The sequence below is a fragment of the Macrobrachium rosenbergii genome, chromosome 34 (assembly GCF_040412425.1).
Source record: "Macrobrachium rosenbergii isolate ZJJX-2024 chromosome 34, ASM4041242v1, whole genome shotgun sequence".
Taxonomy (NCBI): Eukaryota; Metazoa; Arthropoda; class Malacostraca; order Decapoda; family Palaemonidae; genus Macrobrachium; species Macrobrachium rosenbergii.
In genome coordinates this window covers 3623113-3644258 of record NC_089774.1, presented here as the reverse complement: position 1 = coordinate 3644258, position 21146 = coordinate 3623113, and the positions used below count along the sequence as shown (strand labels likewise).

The 21146-nt window shown below is 42.2% G+C and overlaps 1 protein-coding gene and 2 non-coding genes across 28 annotated transcripts in view; all 3 read right to left on the bottom strand.

The window, feature by feature from the left end:
- The window catches only part of Prosap (prosap), a 422776-nt gene that overhangs the window by 43675 nt on the left and 357955 nt on the right, over positions 1 to 21146 (bottom strand). For 14 of the 26 annotated variants that reach the window (XM_067133635.1, XM_067133629.1, XM_067133645.1 and 11 more), the window contains one exon: positions 20032 to 20239. In XM_067133635.1, the coding sequence (XP_066989736.1) occupies positions 20032 to 20239 (208 nt within the window). Of the gene's footprint in view, positions 1 to 3551; positions 3570 to 20031; positions 20240 to 21146 lie in introns of all 26 variants that reach the window. The other 12 variants (XM_067133627.1, XM_067133628.1, XM_067133634.1 and 9 more) reach the window with 1 other exon arrangement.
- Positions 9531 to 9649, bottom strand: LOC136856212 (5S ribosomal RNA). Its single transcript, XR_010858276.1, has one exon. It is a non-coding gene; the product is annotated as a 5S ribosomal RNA (ribosomal RNA).
- On the bottom strand, positions 11156 to 11261 carry LOC136856216 (U6 spliceosomal RNA). Its single transcript, XR_010858279.1, has one exon. It is a non-coding gene; the product is annotated as a U6 spliceosomal RNA (small nuclear RNA).

Genomic DNA, 21146 nt, shown 5'->3' with positions numbered 1-21146 from the left:
CACCATTTAAGATTTTCGATACAGGAAAATACATATCCCTTCACACAAGCAACTGCAGGCACTGTAATATACAGTATATCTTAAATTCACAATCTGTTATACTAAAAATTAATATTCCTGTACTATAACTGGTTGTTTTGATACTCAAAGTTCCCTGATGCTCAAAAAACACACTAGCTTGGCAGTTAATAACTTTAGCACTGTAACTGAATTATCACTTTATCGTTTTAAAAAATTCTGACTGTACCGTTTAATTTAAATACCACAAAAACCATTAACTGGGAATACTCTTTTAAAATATCCTGTTTAAAAAATAAATTACTAAATAAAATTTCATAACCTCAAACTTCACCAACCATATTTCAACCTGGCCATCTTTACGATTCTTGAAAATAACCGTATTTGACACTTACCTTTTTATTATTCTTCAAGATCCCTCCATTTGGAAAACCTATTAACTATTATATACAGCTTAGGAAGGCGACAGTATTCGTGGGGAAATAAAATAAATAGCCTATAACTAAAGCAAAAGATGTCTGAGTAGTTCATCTATAAACTCAAACTAACTCTAAATATATATGTATATATATATATATATATATGAATGTCTTTCACTGTATATATATGATCATCTGACAGTAATTTTTATTTACAGCAGAGACAAAATCCATTTCTAAACTAAAGAGAACTGACCCATGGTTAAAACATTAATGATGATTTTGTCATGTTTCTCTGAAAACATAATGGCACTGAACATGTTTTGGTATGTGAGAGGAAAGTCCCAGGAAAGTTGGTTAGGTTGGTTGAAATGATGTGTAAAAGAACAAGGGCAGCAGTGAAACCGCCTGTGGCACGCCAGAAATGTTTGAAGTTAGGGTTGGAGTACATCAGGGTTAGTTTCTTGACCCATATCACTTTGCGCTAGTTACGGATGTACTAAGTAAAGGGATTAGGAATGAAACTTTATGGGAACTGTTACATACAGATGATCTGGTGATTACAACTGATTATATAAGAACTGAAAGAAAAGAAGATAAGAGAGTGGCAGAAATCTCTGGAATGGGGTGGCACAAAGGTTAGTGTTGGTAAAACTCAGATCAAGGCATCCAACAAACAGAAATCTGGCTTTGAAATTGGTAGATCATTTCAAATACTTAGGACCTACTTGAAGCCAGAGGGGGAGGCTTTGAAGTTGAAAGTAGGATAAATGCAGCTTGGGGGAAATGAAGGGAAGTGGTGTGTGACAAAAGAATGCCAAATAATTGGAAATTAAGAGCTGCTGTACAGTAATCAGATCAGTCATGAAGTATGGTTCAGAAACATGGACAATACTAAGGAAGGAGGAACAGAAGGTGTAGCGAAGAGGAATGAGGAAGCTGAGACGGATTTTGAGAATCTCGCTGCATTTGAGGTTGGAAAATGAAGAAATTAGAAGTGCCAAGGTGGTAAAGATTACTGATATGGTTTAAGAGTCGAGAATGAGATGGTAAGGGCATGTGGTAAGAATGAGAGAGGAGGACAGACTGAGGAGGGCTTGGGTGGGACCTGTTAGGAGTAGAAGGTCACAAGTGAAGCAAAGGATTGGATGGTGTAATTAAGTGAAGGAGGATTTGGAAAAGGTTCAGTTGGAGAAGATGCATTGAGGCAACCAGCCCCATAGCTTAGGGATAGTGGTGGTGAAGATGATGATGCCTGCACAGTTGCCAAATACCTCCAGACAAAAAATTTGTTTCCTTGGAAGCATCTGGCAACAAATGCACTTGCTGAGCAAATAGTTGCCAAATGCCTCCATGAAGAAAAGTGCCATACCTCATTCTCATTGTAACTAGAGATCTAATTTAAAAATGCATTATATCTACAGCTCATGGTTTTGTCTACGCTCAAGATAAAATACTGTTCACTCTAAAGGCAAAACTAAAGAAAATGCTGGTGAGGTAAATGTCAAGGAAATAAACGCATGTACTTATCATTAATTCATCTCGAAACAGCTTGATACCTGGAGAGAATGACACACGGAGTCAAGTAAATGAAATATATCCAGATGAAAAGCAAATGAGTGACTTTTGTTACACCTTAGCCTCATTGTAAGTTATAAATGCATGGCTAACTAAAAGTCCTAAAACGCTTATCTATAAATTTGAATGAGAGTTAACATTCATACTGCTATAGAGTAAATGTAATAAGCAATACATCGTCAGGCTTCGCTGAACACCGTTTCGTAGTCTTTGGTATATATCCATTCATTAGCCGACAAACCACCTGCTGTGCCTTGTGTGGGTTGCCAGACTTGAGACACTCTTGATACAGACAACATGATCTGAACTACGATATACAACAATGGCTTTGGGTCTCAGTAAATATTGCAGACACCCTGGGAAGTATTTTATGTACACACTATCAGACAAGCTGACTCACAAGAAAGCTGTACAGTGTTGCAAATGGAGACAGTATACATATTTATAGCAAATGTATATACGTATATACACAGCAGGACCCCATGTTACCTGGATTCACTGCAGGGCTGAACATTCGGCCAGTCGGGGTGACTCAGGAACTGTAGGGAGGGGGTCACACCACCATTTAATCTCATCACACTTGGGGTACTAGACACCCAGTGCCAGGTATTTCAAGCCATGTTTACAAAATGCCAGAAAACAATGCACCCGACAGTAACCGCATTGCAGTAACAGCACGTGGTAGTAGTAGGGCCTTTCGTAACAATATTTGACGGGGCTTAGGAGGGACTTCATGAGGGCATGTTCTTTTTAGTTCATGCAATCTCTTGCCACTTTGGCTCATGGGGTAGTTGTAAACAAAAGGTCAGATGTATTGGAGGGGGGAAAAAATTATCTGGATCTAGCACTTTAAGAAAAAATCTTTAGAAATGTTGGCACCTTGTTCGGTACTGCAGACAAACAAGCCAACATTTTTCCTCTGCTCAGAAAACTGTTCAGACGACTTGTTGATGCTGCAGGAACCGCAGACAAGACACTAACATAAAAAGAGCTGGAAGCAACAATTTTAGACAACACAATCTGATAGGAGAATGGAGACTGCAAATGCTGAGACAAACACAGATGCTTTCGTATCATTACAGAGTATTGTTACAAAGGTAAGGATACACTTTATATACAAATTCCAAAGCCACAGTAGAGTTTCATACACAAAGGGGAAAAATATCATATACACGAAGGCGTGCTCTCAATCTGTACACAGCATACAATCCTCAGCTATTGAAAGACCCTTCTTCTTACCTCTTCTTAACCGTGCAAACCATACTCTGTATCCTTGAGGCATATACAGAATTTCTTTACTTTACTCTTACCCCAACAACTGAGGACTGTGCGATGGGTGCGTATTAAGACCACGCCTGAAGGAGACAAAGGAGAGTATGTCCGCTAATTAGCAACAAAAGTAGAAGCTCGTGCAATACAGTACACATCTTTTGCTTTAAGTCGAACGATAATTAACATGTCACATACCAAGAGCAATGGATTAATTAGATATACACAAGCACATTTGGGGCATGCACGATGGACGGGACTACATACCCGGTACCACAGCGCCACCTGGAGGGAATAGAAAATGGGAGAAAAAAGGAAAACGTTAGCCAGACCACCAGGGAAAATGGGAAGCTGCTGGTTACAGACACACTTACAAGTGCGTATGGAAAACGGGGGAGGGGAGAGGAGAGGGTAATCACGTCTGATAATACTCCAGGGGGGATTACTCCCTGGAACATTACCATTCCTGGTGAGACGAGGGATACATGCACTGCGTAAAGTTCAAATCAAGTGACGACACAAAAGGAGGACTAAAACGATACCGTAACGTGAAAGCAGTTCCAAGAACGAGTGAAGTCTATGTCCGTCGTCTCACCAAATAACTAAAGAAAAAACTACAACCAAAATACTAAAAAAAATTGGGACAACGTAATTAAGAACTATTAGAAGGACAACTAAAAGGAACGGGTGAAATCATATTAGGGTTAAAAATGTAAGACGCAAGCCAAAGCCAATCAGGGTTGCTTTTTTAAAAGAATGAAGTGCCAATGTGTTTGCTATTCAACTGCCAAGAAATACACAACACTTGTGTCCAGGCATAATCAACAGCCTTACTTTCTGTCTTATAGGCTTGTACATGACAATGCTGCTGCCAAAAGATGTAATAAATATTTGCAACAATCTACAAGCAAAATGACTAAATCTCTCCATCTATGATGTTATATAAAAAGCTAACAGCTCCATCTAAGATTCCAGGCAAAGAAGTCCTCCGGTACAAGAAGAGTCTCACACTGCACAAACGAACTCTCCACAGTTCCTGAGCTATGAATGGGGAGTCGTGATGTACACAGAACTAACTCGCATTCCCTCTCAGGCTAAAGCTTCCAGGTTATTCAAAAGAAAGCACTCCCAAGAGAGGCTCTCAGCACGTATGACAACAAACGCTCCGCAGTTCATAGCTTAAGAACATGGGGGTCACGGTGTACTTGCGTCTAACTTCCTCTCATGCTGGAGAAGGCCCTTCCTGAAGAGATCTCAGAGTGGTTAAAGCTGTTCATAAACGAGCTTGTGTCAAAACATCTATAGCGACTACTCCAGAATGCTTAGTATGCTCCACCTATGCTGCTCTGACGTGCACAATATGACTAGTCATAGTAGCAATGACAGTGACTGACCCCATAAGAAATGCCTTGATTAAAAGATAAAACAGGATGCAGTAGATTACTTTTTAAAGTCACATTTACCATAGAACAAAAGAAGGGGGGAACAAAACCTTGTCTCTTGTTGTGCTTAACAGCAGTGTGCAAAAAGCTTTCATGTAAGTTTCCGGGCCTTAGGGGTTAAATAAGTGCCTGGACACGACTATTGTGGCGTCGAATTGTTTCCTGTGTCCATCACTGAAGTCGACACAAAAAAAGTGAGATGAAAAAGAAGAAATGTCCGGGTTGGGGACGTGTTCGTGCTAGCAGGATTGACCAGATTTCCATCCGGTTGGATTTTTTATCATGTTATTCTTAGCCATACGTTTATTATCCACTTAATCTAAATCTCTTAATCTAATTCTCTCAAATTCTCAATCCATATTGGCAAGAACACTCGTGCTACGAAGTTAGGAAGAAAGAAAGCAGTACCAGAAATTAAGGAAAAATAACATATGTTCGGATGTCAGAGGAATTAACTGAGAGAGTTGAAATGAAAGGAGAGCATTGGTTAAACATAGAGGTATCTGGAAATTATCATAATACAGAGTTTAGATTTTAATTTTGGGCTCACAAACCTGCCTAGCTAAGATGTCACTGGTTTGTTTCATTCCTGAACACCATTAGAGCCAATTCTACTCTATGCCAAACTTGAAGTTATTCAGTTCAGTTATATTCATCAATATTTTGAAGGTTTGAATCAAGCAATCCTATTGGCCCCCACCCAGCTGGGCCCCCCCAATTATTTTTAGTACCCGGGTATACTCATGACTCTATATAATTTTTTAACATAGACATGCTTTCCTATGGTACTAGGTCCTCTTCACTGCCTGGGAATGAATATACTGCTCCCATCTTCTCTTACTCTCATAACCTTCCATCCACCAAGAGGCAACTTGTCTCTTCCTTGAACTAAGCAATACTTTTACCCTCCTCCTTGGAGGATATGTGCTACATTTGAGCATGTGTTTTCAGGTACAATGGCTGGTGCATCTAAAGAAAGGTCAATAAAAAATTTGGAATAAAGTGAGAGACAAAAATTTGTCATGTTTGCTGGGGTATACCCACAACCTAATTCTCTCTAACCTTACCTAACATAGCAGTGCTATAATATGTCACAGGATACTAGAAAGTGTTTGCCGTACTGCATTTTCTCTGATAGGTGTTCTAGGGCATGAGCCTGGCTTGACCTTCCCAGAGTAACCTAATCTAACTTAAAGGTTCTAAAAGCTGACAAGACAAGAGGCCAGCATTACTTTACTCATCTTAAAGTTGCCATACACTATTCTTCCCAATCTAAGTTGCTGACAAGGGGCTGTTCAGCTTGATCTATAAACTTGCCACACTGGTGCTGTAACTTACCCTATCATAAAACTGTCATAGCCATCTCTAACATTCATTTTATGTCATATCCTAAGCTAACCTAACTTTTCATACTACTTTAGTGCAATAACGTAAGCTGTCACAGGAATACTTTCACCAACCCAACCCAACGAATGAGTCCCATAACCTAACATGCCACAGTGAAGAAAATAACTAAGTTTAACGTAACTCTTTAATTCGCAATCAAAGAGAATGATACAGAAAAATTTGAATACTGTGCAACTGCTATAATATTGGCACTCCATCCATTCAAGAAAATAGGAAACAAGCCTACAGCTCAAATGAAGCCTTTCTAACTGAGATTTCTCTTTATCGCTATCACTTAATTCAAAATGCTCAACAGTGGAATTAAAAAACATCAAACTAAGTTACCACCTGTGTATTTCCTGAGCAAAAGAGCACAGGAGCCTGCCCTAGAGATGATATTTTAATGATAAAATAAAGTTTGTTCATACTTACCTGGCAGATATATATATAGCTGTATTCTCCGAAGGTCCGACAGAATTTCAAATTTCGCGGCACACGCAGTGGCCGGTCAGGTGGTTAGTACCCATTCCCGCCGCTGGGAGGCGGGTATCAGGAACCATTCCCATTTTCTATTCAGATTTTCTAACGCCACTGTCTCCTGAGGGGAGGAGGGAGGGCAATATAAATATATATATCTGCCAGGTAAGTATGAACAAACTTTATTTTATCATTAAAATATCATTTTGTTCATGAGACTTACCTGCCAGATATATATATAGCTGAATACCACCTTTGGAGGGGGTAGAGACAGCCAAGAATTAGGAAAAAACCAATTATTGGTAAAATTATTTTGGTTCCTTATCTGATAGCGTAGCTGACTGAGTGGTTACTGTCACTCTAGTCTGCTTCTGCTTTACTAGAGACCCCAGCGAGGTAGTGACCTATATAGCTGGCGACTTTCTAGATGATCTGTCAACGGGGCGTGACCACAATGTGACTAGATCATAGCCCATACAAAGAGGACAAAAGAGCATTACTAACCACCTAACCAACACCTAAAGCGTTAGTTTGCAAAGGATTGGGAAGACTGCCTCCAGTAGTCGACCCAACAACCACAAAAACACAATTAAAAAGGGGATAGGATCAGAGTTACCCCTTGTCCCCAAGGTTGCTGAAGCAGCAATGTATGGTCCCAGCGAAAAGCAATTTTCGTATGCTACCTAAACATCTTGCCAAGAGTGTGAGGCAAACACCGAATTGACTTCGCCAAAATGTGGCACTAAAAATGTCACTGAGTACCATATTTTCTTGAACGCCATGGAGGTAGCAACTGCCCTCACCTCGTGAGCGTTAACTCTCAACAACTTGAAGTTGGAGTCGTCACAACTAGAGTGTGCGTCCTTAATGACGTCCCTAATGAAGAATGCCAGTGCATTCTTCGACATAGGTTTAACTGGTTGCCTCACAGAACACCATAAAACATCCAATGGACCACGAGTGTCCTGTGTTCTTTTAAGGTAGTACTTGAGAGCTCTAACTGGACATAGAACTCCCTCAGGTTCCTGTCCAATAAGGTCTGCTAAACCTTTAATTTCAAAGTGTCTAGGCCAAGGGTTAGAAGACCTATCATTCTTGGCCAAGAACTTAGGGCTTAAAGAATAGACAGCATTGTGTTCCTTGAAGCCCACATGACGGCCTCGAACTTCTCTCACTCTCTTCGCCGCGAGGAATGCCGTTTCGAGTAACATCCTTAAGAGATGCAGAGTGAGAGGCTCAAAGGACTAAACATCAAAAACTTGAGCATTACGTCCAAGTTCCAAGCAGGGGAAATCAGCTGAGGAACCTTGGACGTCTTGAAAGAGCTCGTAAGATCGTGGAGGTCCTTATTGTCAGACAAAGCTAATCCTCTGTGTCTGAATACAATCGAAAGCATGCTCGATAACACTTGATAGTCGGAACTGCTATATCGAGTTTTTCTCTTAAGTAAAGGAGAAAATCCGCAACCTGGCTCACAGTGATAGAGGAAGAGGAAAAGCCCTTCTTTCTACACCAACCTTTGAAGGTTGCTCACTTCGCTAGATATATCCTTTAGATGAAGAACTTCTGGCTCTAGCGATGGCCCGTGCCACCTGGCCAGAAAAAACCCCTTCGCTCTGACCAAGTTTCGATAGTCTGAAAGCAGTCAGGTTCAGAGCGGGAGATTCAAAGACATCTCGTGAAGTGGGTTTGTATGAGCAGGTCTGCTCTCAAAGGAAGGGTCCTCGGAACGTCTACCAACCAGAAGAGAAACTCCGAGAACCAGTGGTTGAAGGCCAAAACGTGGGGATGAGAGTCATCCTCGTCCCTTGTGAGGCCGCGAACTTGCGTATGACTTCTCCCAGAATTTAGAACGGGGAAAAGGCGTAAACATCTATTCCCGTCCAATCCCAGGAAGAGCAACTATCGCAACTGCCCCAGGGTCGAGTACAGATGAGCTTTATAGAGGGAGCCTCGCTATTCTTGAGGTCGTGAAAATATCCACAAGATGGCGACCCCAAAATTCCCAAAAATCTTGGCAAACCTCCTGATGAAGGGTCCATTCCTTCGGCAGGAGTTGATGGCGCCAACAGAGCAGGTCTGCTCGAACATTTTCGACCTCTGCAACAAAACTTGTGAGAATCGAAATGTTGCGAGCACAGGCTCAAAGAATAATCTCTCTTGCAAGGCTGAACAGGGAACAAGTAGTATTGTCCGAGTTTGCTAGAACTACACGATTGCAAACTTGGACCTCGAAGAATTGGCGAGCTAAAAGATAGCCGCCAAATCTTTGAAGTCGATGTGCCAGGACACCTGTTCCTCTCTCCAGGTTCCTAACACTTCCTCTCCCTCTAGTGTTGCCCCCCAACCTGTTGACGACCCGTCGGAAAAACAACACTAGGATGGGGTTCAGAAGCTTGAGGGAGATCCCTTTCTGCAATTCCGTTGGATCGAGCCACCACCACAGATCTTCTTTATATAAGGAAGAATTCTCAATTCCTCTTTCAAGTCTTCCTTGCTTTGTCAGTTCTCCAACAAAAAGAACTGAAGAGGCCTGAGATGCAGACTCCCCAGAAAACAAACTTCTCCAGCGAGGAAATGGTCCCCAGCAGACTCATTCCTTCCTTCACCTAGCATGTTTCCTTTTCCAAGAAGGCCGAAACTTTTTCGTACATAGAAGTTGCCGTTCTTGCGACGGAGACGCTATAAAAGCCGCTGAATAGATCTGAATTCCCAGACACAATGGACAGTGAGGGGATCAGCTGCGACTTCTCCACAGACCAGAAGTCCCAGGGACTTCACGAGTTGCAGAGTCAACTGAAGGTCCTCCAGATACCTTCGCCGGCGACGACTTTCGAAGCAACCAGTCGTCCAAGTAGAGTGAGATCCTGACGTGCGACAGATGCAACTGCATCGCAACGTTTTTCATGAGACGTGTAAACACCCTCGGAGCAAAATGTGACGCCAACAGCATCTGGTGTTCCCAGGCGGTCAACCATCCAAGTACTGACCAGACCCAACGTTGCTTAACTTCGCTGATCGGACGAGAAGCGGTGTTTTCAACGTGGTATGGCCGTTGTGCAGAGTCCAAAGCAGAGAGCCCTGAACTGGTACGTCTAGCCCCCCAAGACAACCTGAGATACTTCACCGAACGTGGATGAATTGGGGCGTGAAGATAAGTATCTTGGAGATCCAAAGATACCATCCAATCCCGGGATGAAGGGCTCCTAGTATTGACTGCGAGGTCTCCATCTTGAACTTTTCCTTCCGGACCAAGTTGTTCGACCTGTTGACGTCCAAGACGGGTCTCCAGCCTACTGAAAGTTTCGGGACTAGAAACAATCTGTAGTAAAATCCCGGGAACACCGAGTCAAGATTTGTTCCACTGCTCTCCGCTCGAACATCTGTTCGAGCAGGTCAAACAATTTTCTGTTTGACAGGAAGGCAGTTGGGAAACAAAAAACAAAAGAGGAGACAGGAAGGGAATCAAGTAACCTCTCTCTAACAGTAGGAAGGACCAAACGTCTGCCCCTCACTCTTTCCAGGCTTGTGCAAAATGAAGCCTGGTTGCAAAGGGAGTCTGGAGATGAAGGGAGTCACTTGCTACCTCTCTTGGAAGTGACATTCCTTCGGGGAAAAAAAAAACTCTCTCTCGTGGTGCGGGTCTCGTGTTGCTTCCCATGGAAGCCCCTTTGTAATGCAAACATTTAGCTTTCGTTTACTTTTTGTATCTGAGATCGGTGCAAGCGTTATGAAGGAGATGCAGTTTGAATGTCGATAACTTTAGTTTTGAGAAAAACGATATTTTTTTTTTTTTTTTTCTCTGTGTATTTATTTGCTTGCCGTTACACAGTTTGATGTTTTTATGACATAATGAAAAGCCAAAAAATAGACCTGCAAAGTAATATAACTTCGCTAAATGAAGCTAAATGAAGCGAGTGTCAAAACACGCTCAGGTTGGCCAGCGACGACATTACTTAGTCAAGCTCTGAGCTGCTACTGACTGACTGCCACTGACTGCCCTGCGGCAATCCTGTCTTTCGTTGATGCGTACTATGTCCACAGGGTTGCCATAGATCGCATTAGATATTATTTCATAGCTAAAAGGAAATTACCACCGATATACTGACAATATCATTACATTATATGAAAAATGTAATTTGACTATGATAGGTTACTGTTTTGTTTATAACTTCTAACTGTGGCGAACTTTTAAATAAAACTTTCTGAGAAGATAGTCAGGATATGTATGATGCCATATATAAAATATCCCAGAAAATTTTATTTCCGATTTTTTCGTCAAACGCTCCCCTTAAGACAAAGACAACTGCGAAGGTGGAGAGAGAGGAGCCGAAGGTTGAAAAGTCTCAGGAAACAGATCCTTAAGAAAAAAGCCAGAGTCTGATAATCAGAGGAAGAAGAAGACGAAAGAAGTTTCTCTTCATACAAAGGCTGTGACGAAAGAGGATGTTCTTCCGCAGCTGGCGGGTCTTGAGTGAGTGGTGAAAGTAGTTCCGATTCGCCCGATCGTGGCGGGAACTCCCGCGAACGAAGAAGACGTCAACTAGAGTACGTATAGTAAACATAAAAAATGTGGAACGCTTCACGATTAGCGTGTCATCCTTGCGCAGGAGCCATGCTAATCTTCTCTGTATCGTTCCAATTTTAGTATATGTACTGCCGAAGCAAGTACTGGCTAAATTAAGAAGGACATCAGATGTTGAAGAGGGTAGTTGTGCGACATGATGAACAACTGGAGCGGCGTCAACACAAGACTTGAAGCTATCGGCGGCGGCGCGAACGTCATGGCGTGGACGCGCGAGAGGCGTGTGGCAAGATTACAGCGTGGCGTGGCGCGCGGCGTCATGGCTAAGCGGCGCGGCGTCAAGGTGAGGCGCGCGTGAAGCGTGAGAAGCGCACGAAGAGCAAGACGCGCTCCTGGCGCGAGACAAGAGAAAAGGCCAACACCTCAACTCGGGGAAGACGAATATGAAGCCACTAAACACTCTCTCTAGACGACAGACGCTCTGTATCGTTCCCGAAGCAGGAGACGAAGGTGAAAGTCTGTACCTCTTAACAGGCAGATTCGACTCTTGAAAGGTTCATGAGAGCATCCAGCTGTTGTTGCAAACCCAACAAAATCTTACGCGTTGGAGAAGCCACTCTCTCGGGAGAAGGGATGAACCTGAGAGAAGGAAAAGGGCGAGAGACGTATACTTCCTTCCACAGGGGAAGAAGCTCTAGCCCTAGCCTTAGCGCGACAGGGGGGTCGAGTAGAGTGATCATTCGAAAAACACTTTATTCTCTTCTGCAGAGGAATATCCACGCAACTTTCGGGGAAGAGTACAAACGTCTAGAGGAAGAGGACGTGAAGCGTCCTCTCCTCTAAGCTTCTCTTAAGAGGGCGAGAGTCCAACCGAGAGCTCCAACCCCGAGGCGGGGAGGACGTGTCGGAGGACGAGAAGCAATCCTTCAGGATGCGTGCCTGAGCACGATCCCTGGCAGCCTGGGTAGCCCGTAACCCTCATGCGGCTTTCGACATGCCCCCTCCCTGGTCCTGGGAGTTCGACAGAGGTCCAGGCCTAGAGGCATTATAGGGCCGATCTGACGCCCCCTCCACAACACTAGGGGCACTAGCACTAACACTATGCGTTTGAATTGCATTCACTTTAGTTTCAAGAGCACGCATTGACTCCACACGAGAGCCAGGGAATTACCTTCTGCAGCAACAAACTACAGGGTTAGTAATAAATTACTACAGGGTTACAAGTAAGAGAAAACCCTGACTGTCCAACTAAGGATGCAATCTAGGAGGAAGATTTCCTCAGCCTATCACGCTCCAATTAAAGCATATAGGCTTCATATTTCTTCCACTCACCCTCAGACAATCCCACACATTCATTACCGATTATCATAGAGCATTGAACACCCTTACATATCATACATAAAGAGTGAGGAACTATCAAAGTCTTTGATAGCCTCACCTTACATTCACCCAAGCTACATACTCGATAGCTAGAGGTAAGACATCTTAATTATAAGAAAAGTCAAAAGCAAAATCAAAAACGGTCCACAAAGAGCGTATGCCAAGTCACAGATCCAGTCGAATACCAAAAACAACCAAAATACTTAAGTGACAACAAATTTCGAAATCCAAAAGACGGAGGAACTGACAACAGGTGTTGACAGTCCGGCGACAGAGAAAATCTGAATAGAAAATGGGAATGGTTCCTGATACCCGCCTCCCAGCGGCGGGAATGGGTACTAACCACCTGACCGGCCACTGCGTGTGCCGCGAAATTTGAAATTCTGTCGGACCTTCGGAGAATACAGCTATATATATATCTGGCAGGTAAGTCTCATGAACAAATATACTTTTTTTGCAGTTTTTTACAATATCTTTATTTACTACATAAGTTTCCAGAGGCCAAAAAGACTGGCAACTCAGTGTCTCTGTCTAGTCCAGGACTGGAAAAGACAAGAAAAGGAAGGTGGATGAGGTGGGCCAAATCTCAAATTTGAAGGAAGAATAGAGCAGCCTTTTAAGGTACAGAAGGTTTCAAATCAGGAATGATGGAAGAGAGAAGTTGCAAAGTTTGGGCAGTAGAGAAGGAAGAAGTGAACACATACACCACTCTTCTTGACACTGGTCTCAATCAACCTTGTTAGGGGTTCATGCTTACAGCTTACCCTGCACTGTACACAACAGTGAGCACTGAAGGTTCTTTGTAAGCCTTGCTTGAGCTCCAAATCCAACTTATCGTCCCCTCCCTATACTCTCATCCAACATGGCTGTCAAACTTCATCACCTCAAATAGCTGTAATTTCTCTCATCTGGAAACAAATGCTTTAGACGACCCCATTGCAAGTTTAGAAAGTGACTGGGTGGTCTTCTTGAAAATACTTTTTGACAATCATAACTGCTAATTCCAATTTCTTTGAAAGTCCTGTCCATGCTATTGACCTTCACATCAAAACACAGCAGAGCTCTGCTTCTGACCAAAAGATGTAAAATAGAGTAGGGGAACTCTGCCATGGGAAGTCATACGCCCATGACAGTCCCTAGCCAAAGTAAAGAGGAGGATTGCATGTATGTTTAACCCCATCCTTAAAAAGACCCATGAGTTAACTTCCAACCAACCCTAATAGTATGGTGCAATTGAAAATGGGTTGCAAGAAGGTTCATGAGCCAGAAGAGTTGGCGTAGGAGGGAAGCGGCCAACACAGTACCCTCACCTAGCAGAGGAATGAAGAACTTAGAAAGTCATAGACTTGCATCTTGAAAGATGGAAGATTTTAAGAATAGGGGGACACTGAGGCTGCCAAAAAAAGTCCAAGGGACTTCTCACTTGAAATGCGTGTTCTGATTGATGGTAAAAATCACACAAGAAGGAAGTAAATGTAAGAGTGGCCAATACAGTCCCCGCAAAAAGAATAAAGCAAGACACAGGGAATGGAGATGATGAGAGAGTCTAGAGAAAAGACAGCCTATGGGTGGAGACATTTTTCGAATGAACTATTCAATCCTAATGGAAAGACAAAAGATTTAGAGTACTATTCCAAACATGGATGCTAACTTGGATGGAGAAATGCTCACACTTCTATTAAGCAATGTGTAAATCTGAACTCTGAACTTCTACATCAAGTCAGAAGTCATTTGAAACAACCTTGATTTTCGCATGAAATACATTTCCATCCAATATACCACACAGAACCGAAACAGCCTTAGCACCATCAATGGAAGATGGGCAAAGAGTTTAAAGAAGAGGAAAGAAGAGGAAATAAGAAAAATTCAATCAACTGCGAAAGCATGAATGGAAGAGGTAAAGAGGTTTAAAAAGAGGTGGTGAGAGGAACCGACCTTTAGGAATACAATTTCATTGTTGAAGCTGGCTGGATATAAAACAGTAGGGGGCTCAATTCCGAAATATATAAACACGCATAATGGTGAGAATCTTAAAAGACCATAAGTGTGAGAACTCACACACACACACACACACAAACACACACAGGTGAGAATGTGTCTTATGAATGGTTCCACTCTCACTACTGCGAAAGGTGATTTGATAGTAAACACCTTGACTGTGCAATGATAACTGACATCTAATAATTTCTCCCACATTCTTCTTTTCTTCCTCTTTCCAACCCAGCTGCAACTCACAATAATCCACTAACAAATAGGTACACCTTGCACTGCTTAAGGTAACCGGGACATCCAAAGTCTGCAAGGAAACAAGCACAAATCGTTCCTTTATCTTCCAGACATCTTATTTTCAATATCTCTGGCTCTCAGTTGAAACCAACAACAGTCAACTGATACCCAGACATCAAATCAACTCAACACCAGTCAAAGAACACCCAGATCCCGAATCGACCGTCTGTCAAAACAGGAACGCAATGGGTGAGAGACAGTCTGTGAGACAGAGAGCAAGAGGTCCTATCTTCAATCCCATCCCAAAACCTGACCCCACCCAATACCTTCCTCTTTCCCATCAGCCACCATAAACTGAAATTCTCTTAAACTACTTCCCCACCCATCCACCCTATACCACCCCCCCCCCACCTTTCCTACTCCTCCCTCACCTCATCCCCCATCAGGAAAGAGCCGGAGTTTAATGCATACCAAATGAAGTGGATTTCTCAAACCTTGTTCCGGCTTTCCCGAACACGATGGCTTCTTTCACGTTCGCATGAAAGTGAAGGGCTTTTGGGCACCATTGTGACCCATGGATACTTGCATTCCAAAGCCAAGGTTTGTTTAGGGTTTCAAGAATTCCCAGTCTCTGACAAGACAAAGGCTTTAGTTCTGCTCATCATATGTGTAGATTCTTTCTCATGGAACGAGCAGAAATACCTTGACCTTGCTTATTACGCTTCCGTAGAGCAAACTATATTTAAGGGAATTATTATTATCACATTAGTGTTGAGAAGATGTAGCCTATTCATATGGAACAAGCCCACCAAAGGGGCAACTGACTTGAAATTCAAGCTTCCAAAGAATATTAAGGTGTTCATTAGGAAGTTAACAGAATGTAGAGGGAAATACGGAAAGAAATCTCACGTATTAAAAAGAAAAAAATATATTAACAAATAGATAATGCATTAAAGTGCAAGAACAATACCATTAGGGTAGTAATGCATTGCATCTTCGACTGAACTTTGGAAGTTCCAACTGTGAGGAATAAAAGACCTCTGGGACAGAGAAGTTCGACAGTGGGGAATTTGGGGGCAGTACAATCAACGGATAGGTTTGCTGGAAGCAAATGGGTGTTACAGACTAATACACACACAAACAAAGCCACTCCAACATCTTCTAAAAACATAACAGACACCTCACACTTCACGAACTGTCGACCTAACCGCTCAACTGTCCTCGCTGCTGGGAGAAAGGGAGCTGGTTTGGTACGATACATGTACATGCGCTACCGGGGTCTAAGCGATGTCAGGCAGGGCAGCCGATCGAGACTACGGTCTACCCCAAAGCCAAATCAAAGTCCTTCAAAAGAAGGCGTCGCGCTCACCCCATACAAAAAATGGGAAAAAGCACGTTAAAAGAAGAAGAAGAAATAAACTACTACATAAGGGCAGTGTAACCAGTGCTCCCTCGAACAATGATACCCTGACATAAGATTGTGGAAGACGTCTATACAATGTCTGTTGTATAATAACAAATACTTCGATCGTATGACGTGTCTTCCAGACAGAGGAGAAAGGCTCATCGATACCGAGGGTGCTTGAGCACCAGAGAGAGAGAGAGAGGGTGCTGTATAAGACAGGAGAGAGAGAGAGAGAGAGAGAGAGAGAGAGAGAGAGAGAGAGAGAGAGAGCTTCGTTGGCACCTAAGCTTCCATGATCCCCTTTGAAGGTACGGGGCTCGCAACCTCACCCTGAGAAATAAAACTTACAACAGACCTAAAGAGGAGCCTGGTGTGAGTGGGAATGGGTTACACTGAGGCCAGAAAACCCAAAGACGAAACTCATCGGACATCTACGACGCAGACTCTGATGCTATCAAGAGATTCTTATCAGAGAGGCGAAGTTCACGAGAGAGAGAGAGAGAGAGAGAGAGAGAGAGAGAGAGAGAGAGAGAGAGAGAGAGAGAGAGAGAGAGAGACTTCATAAAGGTCCAGAACGCAAAAGACTGAGAGAGAGAGAGAGAGAGAGAGAGAGAGAGAGAGAGAGAGAGAGAGAGAGAGAGAGAGAGAGAGAGAGAGACTTCATAAAGGTCCAGAACGCAAAAGACAAGAAGAGAGAGAGAGAGAGAGAGAGACAGAGAGAGAGAGAGAGAGAGAGAGAGAGAGAGAGAGAGAGACTTCATAAAGGTCCAGAACGCAAAAGCATAAGAGAGAGAGAGAGAGAGAGAGAGAGAGAGAGAGAGAGAGAGAGAGAGAGAGAGAGAGAGAGATGCTGCATCCCAAACAAAAAATTCCGAGATAAACTGACTTTATCTCAGAGCATATCACCAGACGCTCTCACAACGACTGAAGATAGAGAGAGAGAGAGAGAGATTCGGGCGCAGCACTCAAGCCGGTCTTAGGCCCGGATAAAACAGAGGAGGTTGGGAGGGGCAACCCACTGCCCTTATTCCAACACGACCCGAAAAGACGCGCGCGCCTCTTGAAGGGAAAGGAGGTTATAAGTCTGGGAAAATGAGGGCAAAGAGAGAGTTCCAGATTAAGGTGAAATTAGATATATAAACAATCCTCTTTTTCATTTTTCCAATTCGATAAACCAAATACAATTCTTTAAATTTAAATTAATACCCCTCTTTTATATTCCTGCCTAGTTTTCCCTATATAGATAAAATCAGAGTTTATTGCATTCACAAGGCAGGAAGAGATTTGGAAGAGGGCTTTATAACCCGTAGGAATGAGGTTTAATAACACTTATATCCCGTAAAACTAGGGTTCAGTAACTTATAACCCACAAATATTAGGTCTGAAAAGGCTTTATAATCAATCAAGCAGCGATTTCACTGAAACTGAGTTTGAAAAACCTATATAACCCATTAAAAGGGGGTTGAAAAGTCTTTATAACCAGTTAAATGGGGGTTTCCATAGTTTTTATAACCCATGAAAAAGGGGGCTCCAGGAGCCTTTACAACAAAGGGAAAAAAGTTGTATTAAAAAAATTTATAACCCACTAAGCAGGGAAATGCAAAAAGTTTCACAACCCTTAAAAATTGTGTTTAAAGAGGTTTTATAACCCGTAAAAATGAGGGATTCAAAAGGCTTTATAACCCCAAGGTATGAGGATCACAACCCATAAAAATTGGGTTTAAAGAGGTTTTATAACCTTTAAAAACGAGGGATTCAAAAGGCTTTATAACCCCAAGGTATGAGTAGCTTGGCAACTTTATAACTCCTTGGATAAAATATCTAAAGGCTTTTTGGTCCCTTAATAAAAGGGATTTTAAGGTTTTATAACCCTTTGGATAAAAGGGTCTTTGAAAGCTTTAAAATATTATTATACAAAGCGTTTTAGTTTTTGATTTGCACCCTTGATAAAAAGGGTTTCAAGTCTTTACAACCCCTGGGATAAAAAGAGCATTTAAGACTTTCAAAATTCCTTAGTAAAAGCAGGCTTAAGACTTTCAAATCCCTTGGATAAAAAGCTTTAAATGCTTTATAACCCTTTGGATAAAAAGCTTTGAAGGCTTTAAGCCCCTTGGATAAAAAGCTTTAAGGCTTTTTAACCCTTTGGATAAAAAGCTTTGAAGGCTTTAAAACCCCTTGGATAAAAAGCTTTAAGGCTTTATAACCCTTTGGATAAAAAACTTTGAAGGCTCTAAACTCCTTAGATAAAAAGCTTTAAAAAAGCTTTGAATGCTTTAAAGCCCCTTAAATAAAACGCTTTGAAAGCTTTAAAGTCTTTTGGATAAAAAAACTTTAAGGCTCTATAACCCCCTGGATAAAAAGCTTGAGAGCTTTACAACCCTTTGGTCGAAAGTCTTTAAAGCTTTGTAGCCACCTGTATATACAAATCTTTAAGGCTTTTTAACCCAAACACAGAATTTATCACGAGATTATTAATTATTATTAATCAAGAGTATTTGTGTGCTACACGTGTGAGTGTCAAAAGGCAGTCAAGGGAATTTAGGAAATTATTAAAAAATAATAAAAAAAGAAAAGCATTGAGGCGCAAAGGGTTGCTGCTGGAATGCAAGAAGATGATGATGATTGGGGATAATTAGCTCAAAAAAAAAAGGTCATACAATAAAAAAGGTCCAAAATTTCCAGGTATGTCCCAACTTCTCCTGACCCTAAATACTGAAAATTTTGACCTTCGTCCACATGATACAAGAGAAAAGGCAAGGTTATAATATAAGTCAGGTCCAAAATTTCCAGGTGTGTCCAGACTTTCCTCCCAATTCCCAAAGATAGCTGAAAATTTTGACCTTGTTCCACACAGGAATAAAAAAAAAAAAAAAGGAGGGGGAGAGACAAGAGAAGTGTTTTCAAAATGTGTCAGACAACGTTAAAACTCATTTACAATTTTTTCTTTTTATTAAAACGGCAGTGAACTGTGCAATTCTGACTGAGATAAGCAAGAACTTCCTTAAATGAGCCTCGAGGGTTTCCAAAGTCCTGTTGCTGTTCGGAAGGTAGTGTCTGCCTGTCGTCTAGAAAGCGCCTTGGCCCAACTCTGCTTCAGACAAGCTCATGTTATTTCTACAGCAAGATCATCTACGTCAGTATACCTGGTCCGTCAGACAAGACCATCCAAAGGAAACAGGACTAAATGACTTTAAATTTTGTGGACAGCTGGAAGTAGCCAGACTGATGCTAGGGGGAATTGTACCCTGAGTTCCAAGCAAACTTCACTCCCAGGCTCACTCAAGGAGGTAAAAATTCTTTCCACAGGGAACACAGTTACACACAACGGGTCATGAAAACAGCAATATTTACAGCATGAGAATCAAGGGTCAGAACATCAAGACCTTAAATACCAAATTCTTAATGTCAACTATAACAACAGGCTGCCGAAATCTTGAAAGAAAAATAACATTAGTTACAGGACATTGTTGAAGAGTTTAAAACCTCAATCTATCTGTGCTAATTCATAAGACTGGAGACGGGGCGGGGGGCGAGGGGTGAGCAGTAAGTGAGTGGTGAGGGGGAGGGGGGTGAGAGGGTGTTTTGCCACAACAACCAAACAGGGACGAAAATCAAAAACACACAGAAATGAGTAAGAAAATGTTATTTTCCACAATATGCTGTTAAGACTAACACGGCTCAAGCTAGGGCTAAGGGAAGAAGAAGAAGAAGATGATGATACTCGGAAACGCAGCCCAAAAACTTTATCATGTTCAGATTTCCTCTTTACTTTCGAGGTCCACCTCGACGGGACCAGTGGCGTCGGAGCGCCACTTCTAACACCACCACCACCACCACCACACCCCCTTGCTCTCTCGGGCACCCCCCGAGGACGGACTTCTGCCGAGGGCGACCTCTCTCTCTCACCTTAGGCAGCGCAGCGAGCGCTTGCTGTTTGACATCCCAGACGAGGTCGTCCTTGTGGAACTGGAGGCACTTCTCGACTTTCAGTTCGGGCACGTTGATCCTCAGCACCACTTCCTCGCCGACGCTCGAGGCCGAGGACGATCCGGCTCCGGCAGAGCCTGAGGCCGAGCTGACGCTCGCCCCGTCTTCCATGACTACACTCCGAGACCTGCAACAAGTTCGAGGTTCAGTGATAGGTCGAGTTTTGTAGTTTTATAATTATATACATACAGTAAATACATAACAGCCTGTACAGTATATAAATAGAACACTAAATGCAGTGTAGTACACCCTATCAGGATTACAAGTCTAGCCTGTAAGACAAATAACAGTCACAATCATAAATGAATACCTTAACAGATATAAGCCACATGTACAGGAAAATGAATAATATACCATACAATAAATTCAAAACATACTGTGAGGAAATATTAAAAAGCTGACGGCATGTGTAGCACCCAATACACTTACACATACACACACACACATACACACATTTGAAACTGATCACTGACCCACAAATCTATGGCATCACATCAACACAATCATTAGCTAGCAGCTGGTGACTTGCTGCTCACTTTGCAAATTCACATCACAGACAAGTGTACATTAGCTGGCAGCTGATAAAACTGTGACATCTTAATGCAATACACACTAGCTACTCACTAATAGTTGCTGACAAAGCTAAACAAGTTGTGACTTTCTATAATCACTCTTGATTCGCAGTAGACAATGCCGGTGTTAAGTGTCTTTATACCTTGAATTTTGTAGTGCCAGCACTTAGCCACTGCACACAGCCAAACGAGAACTGCTGATGTGTATTGAATACTAGAGCACTATTCAAAAGCTCAACATTCAACTTTAATCAATTTTCATATTCTAATTTCTGTATTTCTGTAAGAATCACTAGTGTATGAAGAGGCTGATGTTAAAAAGTTTTCTGTACTGGGTTTCATTCATGATTCAAAAACAAATATGTGAATAAGACAGACAGAAATCACTGTTTCTGGAGCCATCTTCTGTTACACAACTGAGTTATTGCTTTTATATATATATATATATATATATATATATAT